This window comes from Cydia strobilella, chromosome 1 (genome assembly GCF_947568885.1).
Source record: "Cydia strobilella chromosome 1, ilCydStro3.1, whole genome shotgun sequence".
Lineage (NCBI taxonomy): Eukaryota > Metazoa > Arthropoda > Insecta > Lepidoptera > Tortricidae > Cydia > Cydia strobilella.
In genome coordinates, this window is record NC_086041.1 from 17,056,076 (window position 1) to 17,076,161 (window position 20,086).

Below are 20,086 nucleotides of genomic sequence, written 5' to 3' on the forward strand. Positions count from 1 at the left end.
ATCAGAGAAACACACACTGTACATATTTAAAATATAAAAAATGACTACTCACCTGGTATTTATTGAGCTGATCCACTTTCTCTTCTAAAGTTGCTTTGGGAGAGTACGTCTTGAGACTCATCTCCGTGTCGCTCAGCCAGTGTTGAAGGCGATCATTGGCACTGTCAAACTCGACCCATTGCTGAATCTTATCTTCAATACCTCGCTTCACATCATGGACAGTGGCTGTGAACTTTTCCAAATCAGCCCTAAGTAATGCCAATTCCCTGGACATTGCTTCTTTTCCTCTAGGCGATAATTTGGCACCATTGTTTTCAATTAAGTCTTGCAATATTTTCAATTTATTGTTGCCAGTTGGAATAGCGTCCAGTAGTTCTTGTATTTTGGCTAATTTGCTTTGTAATGCTGCTTTGTTTCCAGTAAAATCTGACAGCAGATGCAGACGATCCCACAGATGCTTTTGATAGTCTTGTAGTGATTTTTGCTGATCCGTAAACTGTTGGTATATTTCAAAATTGCTTTCATGTTTATCAATAATTCCTGACAGTCTGCTTGTCAAGGCATTGTAGCGATCCCACACGGATTTTATGATGCTAGCCATTTTATCGTTTTCACCTTTCCCGGAGTGCAAAGAAACAGCCACACTCTTTGCTTTTTCTGTAACTGTCTCAATTACTCTTTTGTGAGAATAAATTTCTTGAAGTAATGTCTTATTTTTCAGAAGCTTTGATTTTATTTCTTGAGCAGAATTGAGCACTGCTTTTTCTTCTGTGTCCACGATTTTTTCTTTCTCATCTAGCCAAGACAACGTCTGCTGTAAAACATCTTGATAACTTGACCATTGAAGTGTTTGGGATTCGTATTCCTTTTGTTGCTGGAGAATTGAATCGTTTAATTTGTCCCATCGTTCTCTAAGTGTTCTGATTTCAACTCGGATGTTCTCTCTACCATTTGCAGCAGTTTCTGGCAGTACCTTGTCACCAGCACTAGTAAGTACACTTATTTTATGTTCTCCATTATCTCTTTCCAACAAGAAAACTTGTAGTTTATTACCCCTACTTTCAATAGTTAGCTTATCTTCTTTAGCTACCATTTGAGAAACTTGTTCCTCTAAAGGTCTAAGCCAACTGTCTAATTCATTATGTAGTTGCACATACTTCTTATGATCTGCTACTAATTCACTCCAGTGATTGACGATTTCTTTAGCAATAACGTGCAGTTGTTGATAACGGCTGCTAACTTGTGTGACCAAAGGTTTAAGGCGTTCGACACCACTTAATTGTATCAAACTATGCGAGTCATCTACAAATATATCAATCTCCTTTTCTTTAGAGTTAATACTGTTGCGAAGATCAACGTATCTTTGAAGCTGGGCTTCTTTTTCTTGTAAATTTGAACATAAACTTTGATCCCGACACTTAGATTCTTTGTTTTTAAGCCATTCTGTAATAGATTCAATCGACGAATCAAACTTATTCCAAATTTCTAAGGTATGTTTCAACTTCTGTTCCGAAGATACGATGCCTTCAACCGCATTGCGTAACTGGTAATGTAAGTTATCGATTTCAGCTTTGATGGCTGCGTTGCCCGGTTCTGACGTGCTCTTGCTGACAGAAGAAAATATAGTTCGTATTTCATCAAGCTTCTTCGAACCTACCTTCTCAATGTCCTTCAAAGCAACTGCTGATTGCAATTTCCGTACAATTTCTGGCTTTTCTCCAGCTGCATTTTCGATGTCAAGTAACTTTTCTGATTGAGATCCAAACCATTCCTTATATTGCTGAATCAAACGGATTAAGTCCTCATGCCGCTTGACACAATCTTCTAAATTGTCTTGCAGATTTTGAGATTTAGTAACAATGTTTTGGAATAATTGTTTAATGGACTGTAAATAGACATTAAGTGAAGCATCATGTGTCTGGTCAACCAATTGTTGCGCTTTGTCACAAACAGACTCGACAAGTTGTTGATGAGACATGATTTCCTGGTGCATTATTTTATGATTTTGCAATTGCGCCTTCTTCTCTTCTAATGATGCCTTTAACTCTGTATGACGCTGCATTGCTTTCTCAACGTCTTTTAACCACTTTGTTAGTTGTTCCTGTGCCAGCGAGAAATCAGAAAATTGTAATAGGCACTGGTCTAATTTATTGACAGTTTCTTGGAAGCTATCGCCAAAACTATCCCACAGAGTTCTGATTTTACGAATCTTTTGACGAATGACCTCCCTGCCATCTGGGCTGGTATGTGTGTAAAGTTTCTCTCCTAAGCCTAAGAATTCTTCAAAAGCTGGCGTCTTCTTATTTCTTGTTTCATATAGCTCTTTAGCTTTATTTTGTTTTTCTTGAAGAACAGCATAATCACCAACAATTTCATTAAGATCTTGTAGCTCACCAAGCATACCCATTAGCCAGCTTTCCATATCATTGTAATCATTTTCGAATTCTTTATGCTCAGACACAAACACCTCGTACTTAGATATAGTTTCACTAACAAGATTGTTTAGAGTATGGAATCTTGTAGCCAGTTTTGATGTTTTTGTTGAAATGTCAGTTTCGCTGGCAACATTTTGTGTGCTGCTAGACCTTGCCAAAGCGGAAAATTCCCCACTTCGTGAAGCTAACTCAGTCAGCATTTCTTTAACCTTTTGTAAATGAGCAATCTTAGCTTCTAGAGTACTCTTTAAGCTTTGATCTCTCAGTTGATTTTCTTTGATTTTAAGCCATTCTTCTAGTTCGTCTAAGGTTTTTTGACTTTCATTCCATTGTTTTAATGTTTCTTTGAGTTTTTCATCTTGGGCTTTGCATTGAGAAGAAAACTGATTCCATGTCGCACTAAGCTGTTCGTATTCGCTTATGAGAATTGGATGTCCATTTGAACTTGTAGACTTTAAAAGGGAAGTTAAATGAGATTTTAAGCCATCTAAATCATTTTCAATATGTTGTGCTTTGGATGTAACCTTTTCTATAGCAGCGATTTTCGAATCGACGTCATCTTTTTGCGAAACCACGCCATAGTTTAGCATGCTGTTTTCAGCTACTATATGATTAAGGCGATCACGGGTGTCTTCAAACATTTGGACATATTTTTCGTGTTCTGCGACATGTGATTCAGAGATGTTAATTCGATTTTGAAGCTCTTTAGCCATGTTTTGGTACCTGTCAATGGTCTTAGATAAACTTTTTTCGGCTTCATCATCAGGCATAAGTTTTATCTTTTCTGTCAGTTGGGTCAGCATTGACTGATGTAACTCTACCTCTTGATGTAAAATTTTATTGGCATGTAGCTGAGACTTCTTTTCAGGTAAGGTAGCTCCCAGTTTGAACTCACCTAGCCCCTTTTCTTTATCACCAATCCATTTTTGAACTTGGTTGAAAGTATCATCGAATGAAGAACGTTTGTTGATTGTAGTCTCAATATCTTTAATGACGTTATTAAGAGAATCGACCGAATCTTCAAAGTAGTCTCTTAAGGATCTGAGTTCATTCCTAACTGCTTCCCGATCCTCAGGTGTTATACCGCTAAATAATGCTTCCCCAGATTCAATAGCATTATTCAAAAGTTTTTGGCCAATTTCTTTGTTGTCGTTTAATTTTTTTACTTGTTCTAGATCGGTCGGAGTCGGTTTAGCGTGTTTGCTCATAGCTGATAAGTCCTTAATCTTTGCAATTGCAACTTGAAGCCAATTTTTAAATTCAGCTATTGACTTATTGTATTTACCTTTGTTTTCTATCAAATCTTTCAGCCTGGCAAGGTGGTTGTCCATAAATTTAGAAACAGTTTGATACCTGGTAACTAAATGATTTATATATTGCAAAACACGTAAGTCTGTATTTTGAGCTATGATATTTTCACCTATACCCGTTAGTTTGTCGACTTGTTCACCATAGTCTTTAATTTCTTTATTTAATGCTGTAATATCAGTTATTTTGCTGTCTATTTCATCTAGAGTAAGCAGATTAGTTGCTTCTTGTCTTACTCTATTTTCTTTTTCTTTAAGCCATTCTGAAACGTTTTCCAATAACGTTTCATAATCTTGCCAAGTTCCAATATTCTCTTTTAGTTTGCTCTTAATTTGTTCGTAGTTTGACGTCAGCACATCTAGATTCTTTCTCGCTTTTTCTGTTTGCTGAGCGGCTTCTTGAGCGCAAGCTGGTTCGGCAACAACGTGTAATATGTCACAGGCTTCTTTTAATTCTTTAACCTTCGCGACACATTCAACTAGTCCGTTTTCAACATCAGCCAGTGCTGCGTTTTTAACTTCTAGATTGTATTTATCACTTGCAGCATCGGGCATACACCATCTAGTTTTATCATCTAAGATTTTCAGATTTCTATTGAACATACTCAGCTTGTCAGTAAAGAGCTTTTGCAAAAACGTTAGAAGCGTTGTTTCAGTTTTGTTAGCATGCACTACTACGCTTTCAAATCGTTTTTGTAGTCCGCTTAATTCTTTAGGAACTAGAGATTCGTAGAACCCAGGATAATTTGCGTTTATTTCTGAGACGTTTTGTGCTACATTATCAATCTCATCGCTTAACTCTTGTAATTTAGCTTTGCATGACTGACACTTCTTAAGACGATCCAAAATCTTAGCATTATCGCCTGTCATATCATCGCATTGAATGATGTCATCTCTTATTTTACTCACGCTGTCTGACAATCGCTTAATGTTATCTTTTAATTTATTTTCTTTAGTTTCTAAGGATGACACCGCAGTTTCGAGGTTATCAGCTAATGATTGTAAAGCTTCAAACTCATTATCCAAATACTCAACTATTGATGCAACTTGGCTGACAGGAATGTTTTTATTGAGATTGGTTATCTGTTCACATTTGGCTTTAATGCTGTTTTTCAAGCCAGCATATATCGGAAGTTCCTCTTTGTACTTGCTCAAATGGTTGTGTCCGAACCTTATTTCTAAGTTATCACTAGCATTAGCTAAATTCTGACCAGTTTCACTTAACCAAGTAACAACTTGGTTCTTCGTATCGTCAATTTGCCTCCATACAATGAGTTGAGACTCTAAGTCTTGGATGCGCTTAATGATAGCGTCATTCGCTTTCTCCCATTGAGTTTGAGAGTTTAAGAAAGCCTCTTCTAAAGGACTAGTATCAAAACCACCTAAAGTAGAAGCTTGTTTAAGGATTGACTGCTTAATGAGGTCCATTTGATCCAACAATCCTTTGGACCGCTTAAGAATTTCATAAGCTTTTTTAGCTTTGTCTAAAGCATGCGCTGTTTGCACGTAATCATGAGGAGCATCTTTGCTTTCACTGTAAAGTTGATCTGCTCTTGTCATTTCCCGGTCAAAAGCGACAGTAAAGTTTTTCAACTCCTGTAAGGTAGATGAAAGAAGTATATATTTGTTTTTTGTGTCGCGCACTGAATTTACAATCTGGTCCCAGTTATTATCAGCTGCCGCCAAGGCATTTTGAATAGTGCCCATATTTGGTTGATCTTCCCTCATCAAATGTAGGCCTTCTTCTCTTAGTTCTTTTCGTACCGACTGTTTATCCCTAAGTTCTGCATCTAACTTGTCAAGTTCTTCAGTCATATCTTGAATTGATGCTTCAGTCAGAGGTACAAGTTTTTGAGCCATTTCATTCAAGACAGATTGGACGTTGTGTAATACTTCTGATAACGCGTTATGTTGTACATTGAATTTGTCCCACCTAGCTCCTACCTTTTGAACCAGATCTCTCCTCGTCGTTACCTGGTTGAGCAGAGCATCCGCTTTCATTTCAATTTCCTTAACAAGACTCGTTGGTGATATCATTCTACCTGAATTTTGGTCTGTAACCTTGACACGTGAAGGTCCGTCTAATAGAGCTACGCTGCTCTTCCATTCAGGTATCTTAGTTATCACGTTGACTAGTTCTTGGCGTAATATTTCGTAGCTCTCAGGTGTGAGTTTTGGACCGTCTATTTGGTACTGAATATGCCCTAGTTGTTGCTTATTGTCTTCGTACCAGTTCAAGAGGTCTGACCATTTCTGTAATACGCCCTTGTTTTGTTGAATATTGTTTTCAATAATTTGGTAATGCTCTGCGATGCTAGAGTAGGTTTCGCTCAAAGCACGTGATTCACCAGGATGTGATGAGAGCGTCATATTCTTGATTTCGTTGTAAATGTCCGTAAATTCTGGAGCTTTTGCTGCATGTTCTTGGAGCAGGACATGCATAGATTGCAGTGCAGGTTCTACTTTGTCCGCAGCTATTTGATCATAGCTTTCAGTCTTTCTCCTAAAATCAGTAATCCAATTATCAAATGTATGCAATTTGGTCATAAATTCCTGACGGACAATTATTTTATCCGATAGCTCATTAACTCGACCTCGAACTGTTTCGGCCAAATCATTTGTGCGTTGTTTAATACTCGCTACATTATTTTTTAACAAAGTAGCTCCTTCGGGTTGTATGCTATGACATATATTGTCACAAGTCTGAGACAAGCTAATAATTTTAGCTTGCTGTTGCGAAATTTCATTGCCAAACGACTTTAGTTTGTTCAATTCACTGTCTAGTTTTTCAACTTGTGGAGAATCGATAGTAACACTGCGGCTACTTATGAGTTTTTCTCCATTTTCTATCCATGCTTCTAATTTCTGTGCCTCACGTTCAAAATTCTCCCAGTTAGTGACTAATTTGTCTAATTTGTTGTTCCATTGATCTGCTTGGTCGTGAATTACTGCCCATCTTGAGTGAATAGCGTCGACTTCGTCCGGAGCACTTGTTTTGCCAGACAATTGATGGCTCACGCTTGAAAGAATCTGAAGGTTCATCAACTGTTTGTCACAATCAGTTAGCAATGCCTTAGACTGTTGTTGCATTTGCTGCGCCTCAGCTAGCGTTGAAGGTTTAGGTACACTGCCTAGTTTAGCTTCAGCTTCTTCAATCCAAGGTTTAATTTCAACTACTCCTTTTTGATACTTTTGCCAGCTTGCTAAATCATGTTCTACAACTTTGGTTTGATGTTCTGTTGAACGCTGAAGATCAGCCATCATTTTCTCTAACAAGGCAACTTCCCCTTTTAGCCTGTTTGCGTCCTGGACTTTGTGTTCTACGGCTAGTTTAGTTCCTTGGTCTGCGATCTCCTTAATAATGTCAAGTTTTTCAGCAATTACTTTCTGCAATGCTTGTGATTTTAAAACTCGTTCTTCAGGAGTAATGTTTTCAGATCGAATATGAGAAATTAGCACTGGGCTTTCTTTCTTTATCCATTCACGAACATGATCTAATTTATGTTCTATCTTTACCCATTCTTCGTTGAACTTCTCTAAATGTACGACTTTAGTTTGAACTTCATCTTGCACTCTGTCCAGTTTCATTCCAATTGCTTTGAGGTCTTTCTCAATGACAGGCTTGGGTTTGTTAGCAGTCAGCGACTGCAATTGAGCGTAAGCATGCTGCAACTGCGGCAGCTTTTCAGATTTGGCTCTTTCTATATCAGCATTAAATGTCTTTGTTTCTTGAAGCTCACGGGCAATGTTTGTAACGCCTAATTCCAAACCAGGGTGAGCGACATAATTTTCTATCTTATCAATATCAGACAGTAATTCTTCCTTCTGATACTCGTAGTTGGACCACACCTTCTGCGTATCGCGCAGTTTATGGAGGCGGTCATTGGATGTCTCGTAAGCAGCGTTCCAACCGGTCTCGAGATTTCTTACGTCTTCTCTTACAAAAGCAGGTGCATTCGCGTCCTTGATCAATTCCTTGCCACGCTGCAGCATCGACATGACAGAAGGTCGCTGGCGGTCGAGCTTCTGTACAGCCGATTGTTGTTCCATAACCAACTGTTCCACGTGTTGCAAGGATTGTGGTTCTGGTTCTATCATGGCTTGTTTTTTCGCGCTTTCAAGAATACAGATCACTTCATGAACCTCACGGCGATAAGTGTAACATCTCGTGTAGGTCTCAGTCTTAATCATTGTGATCTCGATTGTTGGGATGAGATTTTTGTATCGTGCGATGAGGTTTTCAAGTTTGACTTGTTCTTCCTGAGCCTCGAGCTCAGAGCAATGGTTAGTCAGCATATCCAGTGTCTGAACAAGCCACTTCATGTCTTCACGCTTCCTGTCTGCTTCACGGCAAATGTTCTAAATAGAAATAAAATACAATTTATCACATATTAAAGTTCAAGAACTGCTTAAATTAAGATAACTGTGTTTCATATTTACCATCAGTTCCCTCAACTGTTTAAGAAGGCAGCATGTACAGATAATATTACAGATTTTAAAACATAATTTTATGACCTCATAAAATCATGTTTTAAAATCTGCAGTTTAACTTTGTAGCAGAAATTCAAATATAGATCAGAAATGTACAAACAATTATTAGATCAGTTAATTTTTTTAATGCTGAAAAGTGCTTTGCTGAACGTGCTAAATAATAACTTATTTGCTTATTTTTTTGTTGCATTAACCTACACTGACAGAAAGATACTGAAGAATACCACTAACCTGGAATATAGTCTTCTCTCGTTCAAACGCTTCAGCGGAGTCAACTTCTCTGACAATGCTATCCATAGTCTTGTCTACGTGGTCCATCCATCTTTCCATCTCACGGAACTTCTCCCTGTAGGCGTCCCACTTGGCCGGGATCCTCTGTAGCTGCTGCCGGAAGTGCTCCACTCTGTGGACGGTGCTCTCCCATTGCTGTTCACACCTCCTCAACGCTTCTTCAAGGGATGTATCATTCGTCTGCTGGGTGTAACTAGTGGCAATCTTTTTCAGGTTCTGGAGGCAATGTTCCACCTGCATCACCTTGCCTTGGTTGCGGAAGTATTCCTCGTTTCTGATGAGAATGCCATCTGCATCGTCGCTTTGGTTGTATGCCTATAAAACGAATGGTGTGTTACATAACGCAATTCGAATAACAGGTACAAAGAGATGTATCCACTTTTTCACCTTACTGCATTGTAATAAAGTGAAAAAGTGGATAAATCTTTTTGGAGTCGACTGTACAATGACTCGGTTCCAAATGCAGCAAATCCCTATTACTTGTGAAAAAAATCGGATGATTCCATTGTAGATGAATTAAATGATACATTGTAGATTTAATTCCAGATATATTAAACTAGGTTTTTTGATTACAGGAAGATTAAGCAAGGTGAGTAAAGGAAACCACAGCTATGAGGTAAATACGGAAATACAAGTAGTAGGTAAGGGGAATGGCACTTGTACCAAGGCATAGCAGTTGCCCTGGCTAATCTTACAATGTACTTAAATGTAAGACCAGGATTGTACTATTAGTACGAAACAAACTGCGGATTCCTTGTGCATTGGGCCCCAAAATCACAAAACCAACAAATAAAACACTTAACTAGACACATTTGTATTTTAGATATTTCAAATTCCTGGAATGCCAATTAAACCACAGAAATGAGTAAGTTTTTACACAAGAAACGGAAAATAAAGTTTAAATTGAGAAACACTCGCTAATATGTAAGAAACACCACTCAAAATGTCAACTAAACAAAAAGATTTAACTTTTTGACAATTTTCCCCCCCTCCGATTTATTTTCGTTTAATGACGACGCCATCTGTGAATAACGCTCAAGTCAGAAACAATAAATGTTTTTTAGTTATTTCAGAATAATTCTCGAGTAGAAATTTCGAGTCGAAAGATGAAAGTAGTTGTGGTGTCCTGTGTGTATAGTGTATATTGAGTGTATTGTTTGCTGCGTGAAATGGGAGTTGTGAATGACTGATCAGATATCGCAAAAACTATTTAAAAAATATGCCTGAATGAAATGATTCTAGGGAGCCCGCCGCTTGGATCTCTCTGTTCTTAAAGCAGTGCGCAAAAACGGTTAGTCGAGGCGGAGTTCGAGTTATTTGAGACCCTTGAGCTAACACGGCTTTGTCGAGGCAGAACTCAAGCAGTATAAGGTACCTGTTCCTCGTAGACGATCTCCTTCTCGATGTCCTTGATGCAGTGCGCGAACACGGCCTCGTCGAGGCGGAACTCGAGGCGCATGAGGTGCGGCGGCGCGCGCGCCAGCAGCTCTCGCCAGCGCCGCTGCAATGTCTCCACTGTGCCGACTACTTGTGGCCGCTCTTCTTCGCTGACCAACTGGAAGGAGAATTCTATGTGAACACGATGTGAACAAGAGTCATAGTATGCGCGTGCGCAAGCAGTTTATGTCATAACGTACCACTAGTCATATTACTATGTACTAACTAGCCACGAGGAAATGAGCTCAGATGATCCACCGCGAACAACGAAAATCGACATTTCATTATCTATCTCTCTTTCGCTCTTGCACAGTCAAGTGATAGAGAGGCAAACAGATGAACGAAGTGATCCATGGAAAAGCCTCTTGCATGTCCCTCTCTAACTTTAGAAAAGTCGCTGTGAGTTTGGTCCCTCACCTCAATAAGCTCCCGCCCCGAGCGGACGAGTTCAGATACGGCCCTCTCGTCGGCTCCCTGGAAGAACCTCTTGTGGAAGTCCACGGCCTGCTTGGAGTCAACTCGGTTGTCGGCCAACAGGGCCTCCGCGCGGGACGCCCATTCCTCCACGGAACGCTTCTTGATCTCAAACTCTTCCCAAGCGCGAGCGAGTCGCTGCAGATCGGCCTCGCGGCGTGTTGCTTCCGAAGACACGTGCGCAAATCTGTAAATGAATAAAAGACGAGTAAAAAAACCGGCCAAGTGCGAGTCGGACTCGCGCACCGAGGGTTCTGTACTTTTTAATATTTGTTGTTATAGCGGCAACAGAAATATATCATATGTGAAAATTTCAACTGTCTAGCTATCACGGTTCATGAGATACAGCCTGGTGACAGACAGACAGACGGACAGCGGAGTCTTAGTAATAGGGTCCCGTTTTTACCCTTTGGGTACGGATCCCTAAAAAAACAAGACCTAGGCTCTCCGAAACATGTCGCGCGAATGACTACAACCACGTGTCTAAACCGTAAAATTATTTTAATTAAAGACTGTCTCATAATTATGCGTCTCGAAAGTTAATAAAATATAAGTAAATAGAAAATAAAATAGAATAAAATGTAAATAGAATACAATGTAATGTGATGTGGTGTGTGATGTAGAATAGAATGTAAATAGTTTCAATTAAAAAAAAATATTTAAAAAAAAGGGGAACTGACTTCAAACGGGAAAAAATTAAATATTATCTAGTTTTATATGCGCTATCAAACTGATACGTTTGAAGTCGGTGCCCTGGTATAGTTTGATAAGAACAAAAGAACCAGTATTGTAACTATTTAGCTTGGCACCGACTTTAAACGTATCAGTTTGCTAGCGCATACATATAAAACGAAATACATAATATTTTATTCTTTCCCTTTTGAAGTCGGTTTCCCTTTTTTAAAAGATTAATTTTATTTTTCCATCTTTAGTGTTTCTTCATCTGTCTGGCCAAACTGTCACTAAACATTTTTGCACTTGGGTAAGTTTCAAGGTCTGGATCTAAGCTATCAAGATTTGAAAGCTGGTCCTCATGGAACCTATCATCAGAACTAGACCTTAACACAAATGTTCCTTTAGAACTTACTTGTGCTTAACAAATATAACGAAGAGGACTTATATCGCCAAAATTGAAATATGCGAGTCCCGTTCTGGTCATCATCAGTAGTTCCACTTTATCAAATGGTACTGTTTTGGACCAAAGTGCTTGGTTTGTTGATAAAAATACTAAAACCGGTATATGTATGCCTATAAAATTTGAAGAGTTCCCTCGATTCCTAATGGATCCCTTCATCAAAACTGGGTTTTTACAAAAACGGGACCAACTAGGGACTATATACATTCAAACAAAAAAATAGTTTTCCAAATCGGCTCAGAAATTACGGAGATCTAAGGTAACATACATACAAAAAAAAACCGGCCAAGTGCGAGTTGGACTCGCGCACGAAGGGTTCCGTACCATTACGGAAAAAACAGCAAAAAAAATCACGTTTGTTGTATGGGAGCCCCATTAAAATATTTATATTATTCTGTTTTTAGTATTTGTTGTTATAGCGGCAACAGAAATACATCTGTGAAAATTTCAACTGTCTAGCTATCACGGTTCATGAGATACAGCCTGGTGACAGACAGACAGACAGACAGACGGACAGACGGACAGCGGAGTCTTAGTAATAGGCTCCCGTTTTTACCCTTTGGGTACGGAACCCTAAAAACGGTCGAATTGATAACCTCCTCCTTTTTTTGAAGCCGGTTAAAAAGAATACCTGTCATTGAGGTCCCGCATGAGGCGCACTTGCTCCGTGACGTCAGCGCTGCGGTCCACGTCAGCCGACTTCACGATGTTCTGAAAGACCTTGTTCTTGCTCTCGAGCATGGAGCGATAGTACGTTGTCCGTGAGAAGAAGGAGCGGTGGATCTCGTACTGCTCCTCTATGATTTCACTGTAAAGAATCAGTCAAGTTTATTTTTGCAAGAGCTGTCTCAGCAATATCATTACGCACTATAATCATAATTTAAAGATCATGATATAATAATAGGCCCCAAAATGTTAATTCATGAAAATCGGTATCAAGATATAAGTAATTGAAGGTCTAATAAAAATGAGTTAGAAAGGAGAAGACAATTGTTTTTCAAAGAGCACCTTTTAACTCGCTGTGTAAATTTTTGTCATGTTGGCATCCCGTGCCAGTGAACCATCAATGTTCAGATAAACATACCGTCTAGTCTGGTGCGTCGTGGCCAGCGCCTCCTCCGCTTTGTCCAGCCACTGACCGATCTCCCTCTGGCCACTCTCGAGTGACTCGTGCTGGACAAGTAGCTGCCGGTACTGGTGCAACTTGACTGGCACGGTGGCGCGCACTCGCACTAACGCTTCCTTCTGCTGTTTTAGTTTCGCCATGTTCGCTTCTACCTCGTCGCGGGGTAGCTCAGCGATTGCGTTTTGGAAGGTCCTGAAAGAATATGTTGTCTTTAAAAGTTAGACCAAGAAAAGTCTGCAACGATTTTGATAGCATACGCAGTGGAAGTGTTATATATACGTCATAATTTCATAGAAGTTTGACGTTCAAAATAACACTTGCTGTCTATCTCTAGCTCTCTTGTTTTAAATACAAACGAGTACGTGACATCATTAATAACCCTCCGATTCTGTGGATTAAAATTCTCCTTAGTTAATCGCATGTCAAATAGGCAGATTGACAAATAATTATCAAAGAAATTATTGACTTAAAATTTTGCGTACAACTACAAACCTCACCAACTAAATTTCGTAACGAGTTTAGTTACATTGACGACAATTGAGGTACAACTAAATCTATCGATCAATCAAGTATCAAGTACACTAAAGTAACAAAACCTGCACGCGCGATCGATATCGCATCATTCACGTCCACCAAATGAGCCTCAAGCGTCAACTCATCAACATTCTGACTTACTATTTACCTGCTTATGGTCTTAAAGAGTTCCTCGTGCTGTTCAATCTCGCCGTTGAGCTGCAGCAGCTGGTCGATGTAGGCCTGGATGTCGTGCGTGGCGGCGCGAGGTTGGCGCGCCAGCAGCGAGTCGGCGGCGTGCAGCCACGCGTCCAGCGCGGCCGCGCCCGCCGCCAGCTCGCGCCGGTGCCGCAGGGCGTCGCCGCCGCGGACGTACCTGCACACAATAGTTATTTGTGCAACAAGAGAGGAAAGTTGGTTTTTCTTGCGAGTGTTTATTTTCAAAAACACGAGATGTAAAATAACTTTGCTCTCGTGTTGCACAAATAATTTTTCACCTCAGTAGTGAGAACATATTAAAGGTTAAAATGTATTTCGAATTACCGTACCGTACCGTACCAAACCATAAAAAAAATGTAATAAAAGTATGAAGTTCATGGCCTTCACTAAATTAAAAAGCTACATTGTTTCACTCCCTGGAGTGAGGAAAGTCGCACTTTCCTAACTCCACGAAAGTAGGCTTAATATTGTCTTCGGTTACTCTCGAACCAATGCTGCGCTCGAACCAATAAATTGGCTCGGATGAAAATAGATCGCTTTATGCCCTGGTTTTTTTTGTTTTTTTTTATTTTATTTTATTGGTATTAAGGATATCAACAGCCCTAAGACATAATTATGTTTACATAAAACAAGGCCAATAACAGTCATCCATTGAGTTACATTATGTAACGATTAAAAATAACAAAACACGAGAATGTACATTACATAAACACAAATGCTCGCTGCGCTAGAAGAACTACATATTGGTTGTAAAATATTTAAGTAATATATATTACTTTAATGTTGTACAATCTACTAGTTGTTACACGTTTCAAATAACTACTCTACTGTGTAAGTTCCGGGCTTTACTTAAACACAATTGCGAGCATGCGTTTATACACAGCATACAATATTTTCTGGGGGCCTAGCCAAGATAACAATCGATTGCAGAAAACAAAAACAAAGAGGATATAATAAGATAGAGTGGTACTGTCATAGTAAATTTTGTAACCACTGTAAATTCACTGCCATCTATCGACATACTTTAAAACTAAAAATGAAGATTTATAAAAATACGTTTAAATATGGATGAATGATTTTTTTATTTGCATTAATTATTTTTATATGATTTTGACCCATGTTCTTTAACGGATATGCGTTAAAATTATGAATAACAAACGAAACCATCAACGCCCTCTATACGAGAGTAGGCCAAAGCTAGTGGCGCCATCTGATCGAGAATCAAATTTTCGTGATTTTCGAGGCACATTTTTTCCTTAGACTGTATCCATCTATTACGGAGTTATATCTATCTTTGACAAAACGAAACACTATTGTCTCTTTGTCACTCTTCCATTAATATGGCACTGATGTGCGGTAGAGCCAAAAAGCGTTTCGTTTCTCTGCGAACTATTGTCATTTTGGCTAGGCCCCCTGGCCCCTGTTCCTAAAAGTGTTATCTATAAGAGTACTTTAAACCTCAACACTTTTTCCGTTCGATCAATCGATCCTTTTCATCAATTTAATTAAAGAAAATCACAATGTAAAAAATTCAACCACATTATTTTACAAGGATATGGAAATGTTATCGTTAAAATTGTTATGAAAAGGTACATACCTCTCTGCTTCTTCCCATACTCGCTCCCATCGTTCGGTGATTTCGATGTATTTCCGCTTGACTTCAGACGCGATGTCATCAGATGACGTCGCTGCCAGGAATCCGGCAGCGTCACCGAGCAGTTGGTGCTTCTCCTTCCACACGGTAAGATCGTGGAAGAATTCCAATCTTTCGTCTTCAGAGACGCGCAGCATATGCTGTGCCTTGTCCAACCAAGTTGTAAAGTCGTCAGCCAAAGTATTCCACCTATCCCAATGAGCTATCACTTCTTCGAGTACGCTTCGGGCGCACCTCACGTCCGAGGCCACCCTTCGCCACGTTTCTGATATTTCTCTCAAAAACGCATCAATCTCTTTAGCTTCAGTCCTATCTACTTGACACACTCTCTTGTACTCTTCCGCTACTTCTTTTATATCAACATACGCTCTATCAAACTCTTGGAAAATCTTATTCTTTGTCACAAAATTATCATAATCATCTAATAAGGCACGAACGTGATCAATGAGGCCGTATTTACCGGTCCACGTGGCTAGTTTAGCCTTGGTCAGTTCTGTGAAAGCTACTATGCAGCATTTGTGTTCTAAATATTTTAATCTAGCTTTTCTCTGTGGGGCTCTTCGACTCACAGTCTCTAAACGCTCTTTCATTTCTTGTAGCCTCTCCCCGGGAATTCTTGAAGCGTCAGGGGATCTTAACGCCGCTTCAAACCTATCAACAACTTCAGGAAGACTGGCGAAAAACGAGCTATGTTCCTCTAGTTTCTCGCTGATGATAGCTGCCGTTCTTTCATCAAGGCTTGTAGGTATTTCGTCAAAGTATAAAAGATATTCAGCTCTGGCCAGCCATTCACCGACCATTCTGAAATCCCCGGGTAAGTCGGAGTCCAAAAGCCAGAGCCATCTTCTGTGCAGTCTTTCGAGTTCTGTCCACAGGGAAACTAGTTCTCGCCACGACTTGGGCGCGATGGCTACTAAGCTTTGTGTGTACATGAGTTTTTCGAGTTTGTGGTAGACAGGTTCTCGGGCGAGCCTGTCGTTTTCGGCGCGGACGTAGTCCTCGTAGTTTCGCGAGAGAGTTCGCGTGTCGTATTGCCTTTGAATGATGGTGACGCGTTCCGTCAACCACATTCTAAGAGATTCGTATTCCTCCTGTACTGCCGCTACAGCGTCCGGTCCAGTTGTCTGTAAAAAAAAGCAATCGTGTATTGTCTGCATTTATTTATTCATTATCTAATTGTTGGTGGTATTATTAAATAAATGAATAAGCCTCACCTTGGGTTCAGGATATTTGTGCAAAAACTGTGCCACATAAGTCATAATGGATCTCTCATCTGGCTTCTCCACGTCCACATCTTCTGCATCCAGAAGCCTGGCGATGCCCAGTTCGTTCTCAGCTACGTCGAAGGCATGTTCCAAGCGCTGTCTATTCGTCTTCCTCTTCATCTCAGCGAGATTGATCAGGTTGGCTTTGATTGCGTCGATAATGGCAAGGAAAGCCACACCATCACGCCAAGAGGGACCAAAGTCTGATACATGAATGTTGGAATCCCTGGAAGAAAAAAGTCTCATTTTAGTAATGATGACATAACTATGTTTTCTAAACATCTCTACCAAAAATTTGATCGGGTTACTTTATCTTTTAGAATTTGTAAAAGTGCGCTATTACCGCTGATGGCATTTTAATTCGTATGGTAAGTGAGAGAGCTTAGAAGTATACGGTCATAATAGCTGGATATGCTGCTCACTTGGGCAGGGCGTTGGCGACCCACTGCAGCAGCGTTTTCTTGGCGCCCTGCTTCCAGCGGTCTTCGGCGCGGTGCGTCGGGGTGGCGGCCCCGGACTCCTGCGACATGACGGACGCGCACCGCGACCCGCCCAAGTACTCCAGCGCTCGGCTGTTCTCCTCGATCTGAGGACAAGTTCCTAGGTGAGAACCAGCGATAGAACATGCTTGCAAAAATTTGAGCAAAACTTAAGAGTCCCCGGCAAGCTCGGCCGAATTGCACCTTGCCATACAAACATAGTTCCGCTCTCATTTTAAAACTACGTGTTGGATTGTAATGAAACTTTGCACATACAATGACATGAGATATATCTAGGTCTGTAATTAGTTTATATAGGTCCAGTTTATAAAACAAATGAAATACAGCAAAAACAAGTTTTATATGAAAAACTTAAATTTGCTGTATTTTTTTAACTATGGTATCTAGCTATGGTATAAGCTACATAAACTAATTACAGACATAGATATACCTTATCCTATTGTAAGTACAAAGTTTCAGAGCAATCTCGCTACTCGTTTTAAAATAAGAGCGGAACTACGTTTGTATGGAGAACCGAGCTTGCCGGGGACGTGGACCCTTAATGATTATGAGGCCACCACTTTTTTAGGGTTCCGTACCCAAAGGGTTAAAACGGGACCCTATTACTAAGACTCCACTGTCCGTCTGTCTGTCTGTCACCAGGCTGTATCTCATGAACCGTGATAGCTAGACACTTGAAATTTTCACAGATGATGTATTTCTGTTGCCGCTATAACAAAAAAAAAATTCTAAAAAGTACGGAACCCTCGGTGCGCGAGTCCGACTCGCACTTGGCCGGTTTTTTTAATAAGCTTTCCTTGGAAATAGAAAAGGCTATTTCAATATCTATTGATCGTACACATATAGACAGGTAGGATGACATGGGCCGGGTCTGGACCGGAGCTTTTGGCGCTTCGTTTTCTAAGGAAAGCATCGAGTGATCGCCGGTAATATGTCATAGTAAAGTAAGCGCCGGAAGCTCCGGCTCGGACCCGGCCCGGTCTAACGTGAGTCTTTTAAATATGTATGTCGCTGTTACAATGACGACTGTAACACTGCTATTTTAGACTTCAGTTACCTACACTGTTAAATTTTATAATAGGCACCCAACACTAATCACAATATCCAAGGTAACTTAGAAATAAAAATCTTGTTGCGATACGAACGACAATCGCCAACTAAAACAAACTTCACTACGATGGACTAAATTCAAAAGCGATTGTATGGCTACCTTATTGTCTTTAACCAGCCGTAAAAGAAACTAGACATTGTCATTAAAACTGCCACATAGTGTGCGTTGTTATTTTTAAGGCGGTCACTGCGATGAAGGCTAAGCCTAAATGTGTACCTTCTGTTTTTGTTTAAATATATTGATAGTATTAAAATTAAAACAGGTAGTCTAACCCAATATAAAATACGCGATTCAGTGCGCAGTTAACGCACTTAAATCTAAATCGATAAAAAAGTAAAGTTTTAAAATTTAACATGAATGACTAAAGAGTAACGGATTTTATTACAAAACTGAAATAAGTATTGTCAGTATAGTGATGGTGTACGGCAGGTCAGGTTAAAGCAAGGTCAGCCAGCGAAGCGTTACAGTTCCAATCAGTGCGCAAAACGAATATGTATTGAGATGTATGACATTATTATAATATCGGATATTCGGATTACAATATTAATAAAAAAAGTATTATATGTTGGGAAGATTCAGTAGCATATCAAGCTAATCTCGCTATTTGAAAGCCTGTGATAAAATTCTTAAACATATAAAAAATAACTACTTATGCCATAAATACCTACACATCGAAGAGCCAAAACATTTTGAATACATACTATAATTAATATCTACGCTTTCTGGGTTCTGTTGCTAAAACTATACCTTCTAACTATACTATGCTACAAGCAAGGCATACCCACCTTTGGTCCTCTATCCTGTGGGTCCAATATACTGAGTGAAGCTTGCGCAAACAAAGTACGTTCAAGCCAATTAAAATGAGAATATGTAAATACAACATACAATATAGGAATGCAACGATGCAAGTATATAATTTTAATTTAAATAGCAAGTATATAGTTAGAAGTGAAGCAAATATTTCACAATTACTGTTTGCATTTAACAAATTATATAAACCGGTAACGGTAAAAGTCTAAAAGTACCCTATTATTCGGTTTTTTGAATAAAGGGGTTATTAATGCCCTAAGCTTTTAATGCTATTATGTGTCGTAGGGACACTGTCCAAGTGTCGCGGTCTTTGGACAAATGGCCTTAAAAATGTAGGGCACAACTACATACATACAAACATACATACATTACATAATATATGTACTTAACTTTCATCAATTTTGAGATATACATATTATTTTATGCATAACGGGTACAGGTATCGAATTAACTATATTCAAATTTTAAATGGTAACAGTCGGTGCCCTAACATATAAGCATCCCGTTTTCTATACAGCCAGTATGGCGACGGGGGTACTTAAGTGGGGGCACTTACTGTATACATACATTTGCAAAATACAATTGCGTTACGTAACGTAAAAAGTGCCCCTACTTAAAATATAAAAAAAAAATATTAAAAGTTTATAGGAAAATTAGGAAACCTTAAACGTAAATACAAAATAATAACAGCTGTTTTGCGTTTACTGTAATACTGGACGATTTCAAACTTTAAGGTACTGTAAATGAAATGTTGCCTATAACTTTCCAATTTCATTACAATATGTATAACATTAACACAAGTTTAGTGTACTTAGTGTATGTTCTGTGAAACAGTCTGATTATACATGTGTGTACATAGTTTGTGTGAACACGTGCTAATAATGGTCTAATGTTGTCACACATTGCAAATTTTAATAATGTGCTCTGCAAATACTTTCTATTTTTATTAAGGTGTGATTTCTTTCGATATTACATTGTCTACCTCATACAACAAGAAGGCAAACAAAGAAATATTTTGTACCCTGTTTGTAACTTCGCAAGAGCTGTTGAAAATCCCACGCTCACCTGGAAGTAGAGGATGATGGTCCATATTAGACCAAGAACGACGGCAGGTCGGCCGTCCACGAGGTCCGCTGCGTTGATGTTCACAAGCTTGATTCGTTTTCCCGCAAGGAACCTCAACGCAGTGTTGGCATTTGACAAAAAGTGCGGGCGGCGTAGAACGCGACCGCGTTCCATTGGCTGAAAAAAAAAGATTCGCGTTAGCCTAGTAGGTCCCTATATCTTTACAATAAAATACATTTATTATTTTCAGTGG

The 20,086-nt window shown here is 39.4% G+C and overlaps 1 protein-coding gene across 9 annotated transcripts in view; it reads right to left on the bottom strand.

Annotated features, from left to right (window-relative positions):
- Window positions 1–20,086, bottom strand: part of LOC134745501 (muscle-specific protein 300 kDa) — a 298,426-nt gene that overhangs the window by 125,152 nt on the left and 153,188 nt on the right. For all 9 annotated transcript variants that reach the window (XM_063679556.1, XM_063679613.1, XM_063679589.1 and 6 more), the window contains 11 exons: window positions 19,834–20,010; window positions 16,770–16,933; window positions 16,297–16,573; window positions 15,026–16,206; window positions 13,379–13,585; window positions 12,655–12,888; window positions 12,202–12,378; window positions 10,379–10,622; window positions 9,900–10,079; window positions 8,465–8,839; window positions 53–8,101 (listed from right to left, as the gene is read on the bottom strand). In XM_063679556.1, coding sequence (XP_063535626.1) covers window positions 53–8,101; window positions 8,465–8,839; window positions 9,900–10,079; window positions 10,379–10,622; window positions 12,202–12,378; window positions 12,655–12,888; window positions 13,379–13,585; window positions 15,026–16,206; window positions 16,297–16,573; window positions 16,770–16,933; window positions 19,834–20,010 — 11,265 coding nt within the window. The remainder of the gene's footprint in view (window positions 1–52; window positions 8,102–8,464; window positions 8,840–9,899; window positions 10,080–10,378; window positions 10,623–12,201; window positions 12,379–12,654; window positions 12,889–13,378; window positions 13,586–15,025; window positions 16,207–16,296; window positions 16,574–16,769; window positions 16,934–19,833; window positions 20,011–20,086) is intronic.